We start from the raw sequence: 11,419 nt of genomic DNA, 5'->3' as shown, positions 1-11,419 counted from the left end.
CCCCCCCCCCCCCCCCCCCCCCCCCCCCCCGTCAATTACTAGGCTGTCAATCACTAGGCTCTACATAAAAGTGTGCTCTTGACCTGGGCTAACTAATCAGAGAAAAAAAAAATTTTTTTTTTTGGATAATCAGAGAATTTTCATTGGGAGTGAGTACACAACTCAAGATTAACAAATTAGAATTTTCCAGGGGACTTTTGCTGGAGCCATTGTAAAAGAGGTTCATTCTTCCTCCCTGAAATTGTTGTCTCTGAGTAGCATGTGAGCTGTGAGTTGCTGGTGGCCCTCTTGCTGTCATAGTAAAACAGTCTGTTTATCACTCTTTAGCCTATTTAAGAATGAAGTCAACACAGGGGAAACCAAAACCCAAGAGATGAGAAAAGATGAGAGAGTTCCGATGACACCGTTTGAGCCCTTGGGGCCTCTGAAGCCTATGAAACCCAAAGAACTATAGGAGGGCATCTGAAATTTTCAGTAATATCCATTAAAAAATAACTAAGATCAAGATTGAAAAAAAGTATGGAAATGTATACTGTTTATTATATATTCACTTTTCAGGCATGGCTCTCTCATCTTGTCCTTACATGTGAAATACTGCCTGAGATACTTGACTACTCTAAGAATGACAAAACAAATGAAAAATGGGGGCTCATAAAGATATTTATGCACCCGAAGCTACACCAAAAGATTTATCTTAAGTACAAACGCACTCTTTCAGTTTGCCTGCAAATCATTTATCAACAATGTTACTTGTAAAATAATAAAGCATATTAAAAATTTTATCAAAACAATAATGGATGTCACTTAAATGTATCAAATTAGCAAATGAGTAAGGATTTTGGTAATAAGGTACATCAGATTGTTGTTAGATCTCGTTGCCAGATTATTCAATATCCAAGAATAAACTTGCTATACAATCAGATACTAGAGAATGTCCTGAAAGACAAAGGAGGAGGCTTGAGTTTTTGCTTTTTCCTACCCATTTCACCCCTCCCCTATTATTGGGACACTCACTAATCACAGGCCAGGATTCTTGTTAACTCAGAGTCTAGCCAAGGAGTATTTTCTACTGAGAGCTTCCTGAAAGCAGAACTATGATTCCCTCTTCTTTATATTTCAAGCATTTAACATGTTTTTCATGCTAGTAACCACTCAATGAATTTCATTCCATGAACTGATTGGCTTAATTAATAAGATGATAACAAGGACTAAAATGAAGACAGGCACAATGTCTGGCAGTGACCACTCTGTCTTCCTTTCCCAAGGACAGTACAGGACAGCCTAACTGTGTAGTAATGACACTTAATAGCAATGTTAAAGATGAATATTCAGGGGCTTTTATTAGATAACAATTCTGCTTTCATCATATAGGTAGAGGTCAAAGATGGCTAAAATTTAAGTCAGAGATGTTTAAAATTTTAAATAAACAATTAAGTGGGACCATGATGATTGGTGGATGGTTTATGTTAATTTGCTGTTTTTACATAAATAAAGATATCTTGTAGTGTTTTATCCCATGATTGGTGTGGCTCTGTCAGAACAAGTTTCTCATTATATGTGTGCATTTAATCACAGATAAGAATCTAAGAAGTGTTTAAGATTATGGCTAAAAATGGAAATTGTGACAATATGGTTTATGTTTTACAAGTTACATATTAAAGCACAAACTTTTAAATATATTTGAATTTCTTTTAAATATATCTGGATTTCTTTTCAGAGAAAGCAATGACGCATTTATCTTGTCTTTTATGATTTACCGCCAGTCTAAAAAAATACATATAATCTTTTCTGTTCAAAATAGCGATGATAAGTTGACATAGTAAAGCTCACAGGAACTTTATCCTGTGATCAAAGTGGTCCAGTGAAAGCAATGTGATTTCTAGAATGCCACAAAAACCCTCAAAAACCTTTTTATGACCTACTTAAATAGGAAGTTTTGTTTGCTAAGACTGCAGAACCCAAGAATACATTCAGCTTGAATCCAGAGGTTTGAGTAAATTTTTACCTGACAGTTACTTTTTCATACTCATAACCAGAGAGCTATGTAAGGAGTTACAATTCGCAAATTAAATGGAAAGAGTGATGTTCTTTCTAAGCAGTCATCAGCAGAGACTGTGTATCTATTAGGTTGTCCTAGAAGGGGAGCAAAGTCCGTTTCCTTTATTTTAACCATGGCCTGGTTTTGGGATTGGGGGCAGAGAGACCTCTCAGGCAACACTGGGAGAGCTGTTGAGAATAATCAGTCCACAAACTACAACACAAAGAAGGAGGTGTTAAAATTTGTAGGAGGTTATCATTTTGGACTGAGCTCCTGCACTAGGCCCCAACAGACCAAACCAAAATGGAGTCGCTTGTGCTAAGTGCCATGTAATCAAACTGAAACTTTAAGAAAGCAGGTAAAACCCCAAACAGACCAATTTTCCTGAAAACAAGAGATTCACTGAAACCAATCAGATAGGGCCCAGTCAACCTGAGCTGGTGTAAGGAAGTCCCCTCTGCTTTAACCTTTACGAGAAAAGTAACCTGAAATAACATGGTGTTAACCAATCCATTTTTTTATTATTCTGTTTCCTTGTTCCTACCTTACAAAAAACCAACTGTTCTGTCATGCCCAGTGGAGTACCTGTCTATTTTATAGAATGAAATGCTGCCCAATTCAAGAATGGCAAATAAAAGCCAATTAGATCTAAAAACTAAATATGTTGAAATTTTGTCTTTAACAGAGACAATACTTATTTTGCTTCTTTTTTCTTCTGGCTTAAATTAACAACTAATCTTTTTCCCATAACCGTGGAAGTTGCTTATTTGTTCTCTGGAGAAATGATATACTTTCTCCAATCTCACTCCCACCCCCAAAGGATAAAGAGTAAAGTATTTAAGCACTGAGGGTTGGTTATGTTTCCTGAGGATGTGGACAATCTAAGGAGATTTCATATATCAGATAAGATGTCTACCTGTGGTTTAATTTCCACAATTTAGGGCAAGTTTAGCATGTTTAAGGCATCTGTTTACCAACTTTATTGTCTGGCTCCAAAACTTACTACTTTCCTTCCTCAACTCACCCCATCACTTTCTGTAGTTCTTGTCTCTTTTGAAAATTATGCATGATCAGCTGCCCAGTTAAGTAGGACAATGTCCTCACTACAGAACAAGGAAGGCTCCTGCTTTTTAGGTGGTCACTATATGGAACAGGCAGTAGTGGTGACATTGGTCTGGCTCTTCTCAGCCAAGGTCTGGAGGTGAGAAAGAAGCAAGAACTCAGATTTGATTCTCAAAAGTATGAAGGAAGGGAGCAAGGCAAAGACCTAAAGTCCTTTATTTTTCACTGAAAATAAGCCCAGGTGCCACAGAGAATGAATCTCAGGATTAAAACAGTGCTGAACTTATTGATCTATACAATTCCACAAATCAACTCATATTACTGCAGTAACTTAAACGCCTTCATAATACTATAAACACAAATTAAATTTAGCCTATATTTCTAAGAGTAACTCGACTACATTTTTTCTTAATAATTACTGTAACAAACAGTGATCTGCAATTGGAGCAGTGGAATTAAGAGCAGGGGATTGTATGAGAACCTCCTCGTGTTTTGTCAAAAGGATGAATTTTTAAGAATCGAGCACTGTTGCTGTATTTTAAAGTTTATGATAAATTAGTGAAATTCAGGACTTAATGTAGCCAGTATATTTAACCTCATTTTACAGACAAGGAATTAAGGCTCAAATTGGTTACCCTTGAGATTTGCCCAAGGTTACATAGCTATTAAGAAGTACAACGGGAACACAAAGGTAGTTTTGCAACTCTCCCTAAATCTTGACCTCAAAACTTCTCAATGGGATCTACTTCAAGACTGATGATATTAGTTTGGAAAAGAAATAAAAAACATAAGTGAAAAAGAGATGAAAAGAGCAACAGTTTAAATCTGAGGGTGCTGGCCCTCACATATGCCATTTTTGGCCAGGCTAGTGGTGAAAAATTATTTTGTTTTTGTTTTTTCTTCTTGGCAGCTGGCTGGTACATGCTCTAACCAACTTAGTTAACTGGCCAGCCCCCAAACTGTTTTTTGAATGAATTGGCAACATTTTAAAATCTGAAGAGTTCACACTAAAAATTCATATTTCTGTCTTCATTTGTAGAGTCAAAAATCTGGGAATACCAGGTCCCACGAATGCTGGATCTGGGCAATAGCATTCATATAGCTCACCAATGTGGCCCTTGGAGATATTTGTTTTTGTGGCTCCTGTGTTAAACCAATCGAAGAAGTGATCTATATCACTTTGCCTCTATTTTTAGACAAGACTGGTAATTTCCAATTAGTTGTTAGACTAGCTTATGTTTGCATTTTGGAGGTTCCCCAACACTTACATCCAGAAGAAATGTCTTCTCCACATATCAGTGTCTCTTGAGAGCGTCCTGGACATGCAGCGGTGCAGTACATGGAGGCATGTGGTTCTGTAAAGTTCTTATACCAAAGCCTAGCTGTTGTTTTATTAATCCTTGTGATTTGAAATCTTTCTTTGATGCCACTTTTATAAAAATATAGTTTAGTTGGTTGGCAGTTCTTAATGGCTGCTTGACAATAGACAGAGATATTCATACCCATCTTAAAAATCGTGGCTGGTTCTACCCAGATGTGGCCAGAGCAGTTGATATTTGTAATTCCTGGAAATAAATAGATAAAATAATAACTTCTATGTTAAACGTTAAAACAAGAGATTCAAAAGAATATGCCATTGCATTTAAAATTATTCTTTTCTGTTAATTAAATGATTTCCATTGGAAAAAAAGTTTTGGGACTAAGTGTATCTTTTCATTGATTAGTTTATTACAGTGTGGTTTTATCATGCTTCTATTGATATTCAGCAGCATGAAACAAGACTAGAGTCAGCCTTTAACCTTCTGTAATTATCTAAAGAGTAAATTAACTCTCTTACTTTAAAGAGGAGAACTGACGTATTATAAAGTTACACCATTTTTCAAAAGTAAGATTAGAAATAACATTGGTACTTCAGAATCTGAAACCTATTCTCTAGGTATTCGGTCTTTCATTCTTTTTTAGATATAGGCTACTTGTATCAGCAAAGTATAAATATGATGAATAAAATCATACTCTTGCCACTGACAAAAATCTAGTACTAAATAACCATGCAGAATTCATCATTACTTTTGGGCCGGCCCGGTGGTGCACTGGATAGTGCGCCGCTTGGGAAGCGCGGCGGCACTCCCGCCCGAGGGTTCGGCTCCCACATACAGACCGGTTCCCGCTCACTGGCTGAGCGAGGCGCGGGAGCAACGTGCACTGGATAGTGCGCCGCTTGGGAAGCGCGGCGGCACTCCCGCCGAGGGTTCGGATCCCACGTACAGACCGGTTCCCGCTCACTGGCTGAGCGAGGCGCGGGGGCAACACCGAGGGTTGCAATCCCGTTGCCGGTCCCCGGTCCGGTACGGGGGCAACACTGAGGGTTGCGATCCGTTGCCGGACACGGAAAAAAAGACAAAAAGACAAAAAAAAAAAAAAAGAATTCATCATTACTTTAGTAATATGTGAAAATGTTCAGAATATATTAAGTAAAAAGACAAGTTGCAAAATAGTATATTTAATTTAGGTTCAGCGTTAGAAAGAAGTAAACAGATGGATAAATGAAAGAGAAATACTCTGAGATACTAACAATGATGATCTCTGTGTTAATTTTTTTTATTTTTAAATGATATATTTCTGTGTTTTAATAATTACATAATGAATACATTACTTTAATAACCAAAAAGTAATCATTTAAAATTATTTTTATAAAGTCAAATGACAATTCAATGCAATATTAATAAAATGAAATATATATCAAGGAAAACATACTAAAGGTTCTACCAAATTTACTGCAGGATTTTTCTGAATATACCTTTATTAAACTACCTTTAACTCTTATCAAAATAGTGATAATTAAAGGTCAATATTTGAGTTGGAACATCAAGGACCTTATCTTTGGAACATTAACCTTAAAGAATTACCTCGTTGTATAATATAAATTTAATTAAATATTTCTATCTGTATAATGAACATCTACATATAAATTATAAATATTTAAACGTCAAAGCAGTGATAAAAATAATTCCATCATCATCAATAGGGAAATGAAATAAAAAGGACAAGACATGAAAAGGAAGTTTTAAGAAAGTATCTGGCTGGGCCAGCCCGGTGGCGCACTGCTACAGTGCGCCACTTGGAAGCGCGGCGGCGCTCCCGCCGAGGGTTCAGATCCCACATACAGACCGGTTCCCACTCACTGGCTGAGCGAGGTGCGGGCACAACGCCAAGGGTCGCGATCCCGTTGCTGGACACGAAAAAAGACAAAAAAAAAGGAAAAAAAAAAAAGAAAGTATCTGGCTACTTTAAATAAGTTCAACAATTCCAGTTTAGACAAACTGTATCTCTAGCACCTTAAAGAAATATGTGATACTATAATGAAACTATTGTGAGTAGTCTTTGAGAATACATAGGAAATGTCAAAAATCTGAGAAGACTTCATATTTGGACAAATGCTGTCTTGGTTTACAAAAATGTAAGAAAGGAAAACCTCAGAAACTCTGGACCACTGAGCCTCCCAACATTCAGGAGTGAATTAAAAAGTCAATGGGTTTTCAGTATAAAGAAAAAAAATCAGTGATTGATGGAGTCAACATGGACTATATAAGAATAAGTCATACAAAAACGTAAGTTTCCCTTTGTAATAGAGTTATTGGATTGGTTAGAGGAATACTAAACTTAGCATTTTTTTTATTTCTGCAAAGCTATTGGAAAGGAATGACATATTCTAGTAGAAAACTTGAAAAAAAACGTAATCTGGATGATATTAAAAATATTCATAACAGATTGAACAGCAACACATAAAAAAATTTCTTTTTTTTTTTTTTTTTCCTTTTTGTCTTTTTTCGTGACCGGCTACGGATCGCAACCCCCAGTGTTGCGCCCGTACCGGACCAGGACCGGCAACGGGATCGCAACCCTTGGTGTTGTGCCCGCACCTCGCTCAGCCAGTGAGCGGCCGGTCTGTATGTGGGATCCGAACCCTCGGCGGGAGCGCCGCCGTGCTCCCAAGCGGCGCACTGTAGCAGTGCGCCACCGGGCCGGCCCACACATAAAAAAATTTCTAATGGTCTCTAAGACCAGCTAGAAGGTCTTTAAGACCATGTCACAGGGGGTTTTGTCTTATTTCTGAATATACTAATCACTTGACTGTATAAACATAAGTTCTACTTAACCATTTGCATATTTCAAGAAGCTGGGAAAGACAGCTAGTGTCTTATTTCCCCTAAACCTTCTTGGATAGCTATTGATCTGACTCTAGAAGTGTCCAACATCATCCTGCTGAGGGATTCTAGTTCTGAGGATAAGACTACATCTATATCTTCAATATAATTGTGTCCCAACCTAGAAATGATGGTTTTGCTCCTGTCACCATGCTAGTCTGCAAAACTTTGTTCTAACCCCGCCTTGGTGATGTTTATCTTCCAGTAATTGAATCTCTGCCACTTGCCCAGGACACTATTGTCCCCAACAGAAACTCCCAAATGCCAACTTCTGCCCTGCCTGAACTTCTGACAATCCCCTTCCTGAATTCCTCAAAGATGCCCAACCAAATAGGTCCAGATGTTTGTGTCAATTATAAGATAGAAATAATAATAGCACATAATAGTACTGCATGAAGTTGTTGGGAGAAATAAAAGGCTAGCACAGAGCCTGGCACATGGTAACCATCAATGAATGGTTTGTGGAATTGAATTAAATTCAAACATTTGATGATTTCTCATAACACTTAATATAGTCTGAAGAAAGAACATGCCAACTCAAAGTAATAAGTTCCTTCGTGGAAATACTCATATATGATTTAGAGGACTGTTCATCAAGGATATTTGAGAAAGGAATCCGGAATTTGGAGGGAGGGTGGATCATTTCTATTTCATTCCATAAAATTTTTATGTACATATAAATTTTCCCAATCTAATAACTTTTGTGTTCTTCAGAGCAACTAGCATAATGCCTTGAAAATAATAATTACTCAATATTCTATTTGTTAAATAAAAGATAGAGAGATGAAAAATACTATACCTCCATGACACCAATTGAAGAATATGTAAAGAGCTATTACCACATCCCATTGAACAGTGACATGATTCATGCCTGAAAGCAGGAAAAAGCCCTTTGTTTCCCTCTGGAAAAAAAACATTTAAAAATGTTTAAATTGTAATATTTTATTAAACAATAAAAAGCATTACATTTTTCACTTACAGTTGCTGCTGTTGATGGGAACCTTTGATTAGGGAAAAAAAGGAAGGAAGAAAGTAAGGAAACAGGGCAAAGAATGTCACTGTTGTGTAAAGAGGTACAATAGGAGGTGGAAGAGTAAAGCATAAAAATGGAACTTTATACCTTTCAAGAGTCATCATGAATGACCTTAGTAGGACATTTTACCCTCGAAATACAATTCCTCATCTAGTTTCTCCCATTGGAATCTTTCTGCTCTAACTTCTGATGATGAATTTTTCTCCTGACCTATCATGCTCTAGAAATATCAGTATTTGATGAGCAAAACTTGGGAAAACCCCCAAATTTTAGAACTCCCAGAGAAAAAATACTCAAAATGAAATATCTGAAGAGTATTAAAAAAATGAAAATTTTTGAAAATATTCAGAATGAAAAAATATGAAGTGAGACAAAAGCATGTATGCCATCACCAGTTAAGCTTACAGAAAGCCGTTTCTCCTGTAGAGAGTGAAAAAGAAACGTGTTATAGAAATTCCAAACAGCATTGTCAATAGTTTACAACTGGAGTTACGTTATTCAGTTCATCAGTTACTTAAGTTATTAAATAATTCAGTTACTCAATAATCAACATTACTTTTAATAAAACCTGAGCTTTTCATATAAAACAACAACAAAACACAATTCATTGTTCATTGAATAGCATAAAATATATGATGATATTTTAAAAAGCTGAGGTCCACGTGGCTCAGGAATATAGAAATCTCTTTCATAATTTGTTAGCAATAGTAGGTCTTCTTTTGCAACACAAGCCTTAAAATGTTCCTGGTTAGAAATTAACGACTCACTTAGTGAAATATATGCAACAATTATTAAAGTGATGTCAAACAATATTATGGATGCAGCTTTCATCAGCAACCGCCATGTGAAATATCATGAGAACTTATAAGAAACAACAACGTGGACTGTGCATTTCCAGAAGGAAAGGTAGCTGTCTTTACGAATTCTGAGGATCATCACCTCTTTACCTTCCAGCCTGCTTGAAGCACATAATTCCACCTCAGAGCCAGGCTGCCGCCCTTGCTGGCTGTGTCGTACGTTCTTCCCCAGTGTCTGCCTGTCAATGATCACTTCAGGTTTTCAGCTATGAGGTAAATGAAAACGTCAGCACCGTCCTGACCTACATTTCAGGTTCTTAAAGAGAAACTCAAGCTGTCCAATTCGAAATGACTGGCTCTCATGTCACTCTTTGGGAAAACCCACATTACTGAAAGTGAACTGCTTTGTCAGTACTTTCTTTTCTCAGATTAATTTAAAATTGTCTCTTCCAAGAGGTAGGACACATATACATGCTTTACTTGTCAAAATTCTTGACACCAAAAACATGATGCTTAGCTTTAATTTGCAACCAATATTGATATTAATTATAAATCCGTTTCTTTTTTTAAAATTTTCTCAGCTTTATTGAGGTTTAATTGACAAATAGAATTATATGATTTTATGGTGTAAAACATCATGATTTGATGCCCATATATTTTGTGAAATGACTACTACAATCAAGTTAGTTAAGATTCATCACCTTTACCTAGTTACCCTTTGTCTTGTTTAGTTTTGTGGTGAAAACATTTAGGCAAATTTCAAGTATACAGCTCAGTATTGTGAACTATAATCACCCGGCTATATATTAAATCCCCCGAACTAAATTCAACTTATAACTGAAATGTTTGTACTTTCTGACCAACATCTCCCCTTTTCCTCTACCCTCCTGCCTGTAGTAACCACCACTCCCCTGTTTCAGGAGGAAGGGAATGAACCCACGTTCATCCTAATGGCTAGGGGTTCTTGATGCAGGCTCAGGGATTAAAGCTGAAGACCCATCCCAGGGCTGTTGGCAGGTGGCAACCAACCAATGGCAGTTTTGTGCTATGACAGAATCTGAGTGATGGGATTGCGTTCAAACCAAGTGCAGATCATCTGATGGGCTGGGAGAGAGAACAGGCTGGAATCAGCATCTGTCTGTAGATGCTCTTTTGGCAAGAAAAAATAGTTGCTAATGCCCTGAAATTGACAAACCATGAGATGCTGCCTGCCTGTCTCTGCCTTTTCCTCCCAACTACCTTTTTTTTTCCTTGCACGGGTGTTAGGTAGCACCCCAGGGATGCAAGAGCCGGTGTTTTCATGACAAGAGGAGGAAAGTTGATTCTCAAAACTGGCTATCCCAGATTACTAGGTAGGACGAGTAGTCCAGCATGGGGACACGTTTGCTGCAAGCCAGATGGACACAACAACATCCCTGAACTTTTTAGAGGGGTGAGGACAGTTGCTGATGTCCCATGGCTGGACACCAGCCATCTTCAGCAGGACAGTGGCTACTCAGGGCTTAGGCTTCCCTGGAGAAAGCATTCTCGATCATAACCAGGTGAGGAAGAGTGAGTTCTTTCCTGTTTTCCATTTTACTTGTTTTCAGCCTAGCTTGACTAGAATAATAAAAGCAAACATCACAGTTCTAAATGTTCTCTGTGATTCTCATCCCACCTTTGACCTAGAGGCCCTATTCAGGGCAAGGTAGGACTGTCCTCCGGTGGCCCCTACTGGCCACAGCAGAGACTGCAATTCCATCTAAGCCTCCCAATCTGTCCTTTCCCTGAATCACACAGATCTGAACTGCTGTCTCCACTTTTTGGTCTGCTTTCCCTATTTATGTTCTATTTTCTCAGATCTGGCTCTCCCATTAAGCCCAGCCCATATGGTTTTCTGGATGATGACTGACAAAGCCAGAGTTTCAAAAAGCATCCATTTAATGACATTTTCTTCTTTGCCCCAGATCCCTCCGGGGAGCCAAGGGCTACAGATCCAACCTCCTTTCCCCCCTAATAGGTGGGTGAGGGCAGGGGAGGGCCATGAGGCTCCAGCTCCAGGAAATCAGCCTCCTGGCTTGCTGGGGGACCCTGCAGGCTGGGTGTTGCTGAGATTGCTTGGTATCCCCTCATCAGCCCCTGCCTCTGCGGCTTCAGGTTCAGCCCCATGTACTGCAGGCAGGGACTCCTCTGCTCCCTGCCCAGAGCCCAGGGCTGGGGTCCAAGGAGCTCTGTACCCATGGAGTGGACAGAACCCTTGGCTGGGATTCAGGTGCCTGAGGGTGCACCCTGCCATTGCCCCAAC

The 11,419-nt window shown here is 38.5% G+C and overlaps 1 protein-coding gene across 1 annotated transcript in view; it reads right to left on the bottom strand.

Moving 5' to 3' along the window:
• Positions 1–9,334, bottom strand: part of IL23R (interleukin 23 receptor) — a 77,505-nt gene extending 68,171 nt beyond the window's left edge. Inside the window, exons 1-3 of the mRNA XM_008585068.1 lie at positions 9,286–9,334; positions 8,105–8,207; positions 4,369–4,665 (exon numbers count right to left, since the gene is read on the bottom strand). Coding sequence (XP_008583290.1) covers positions 4,369–4,665; positions 8,105–8,174 — 367 coding nt within the window. The 5' untranslated portion in view covers positions 8,175–8,207; positions 9,286–9,334. The remainder of the gene's footprint in view (positions 1–4,368; positions 4,666–8,104; positions 8,208–9,285) is intronic.
• Positions 9,335–11,419: the final 2,085 nt, after the last annotated feature.

Source organism: Galeopterus variegatus, unplaced genomic scaffold, assembly GCF_000696425.1.
Source record: "Galeopterus variegatus unplaced genomic scaffold, G_variegatus-3.0.2 Scaffold3439, whole genome shotgun sequence".
Lineage (NCBI taxonomy): Eukaryota > Metazoa > Chordata > Mammalia > Dermoptera > Cynocephalidae > Galeopterus > Galeopterus variegatus.
This window is presented reverse-complemented; position numbering and strand designations above follow the sequence as displayed.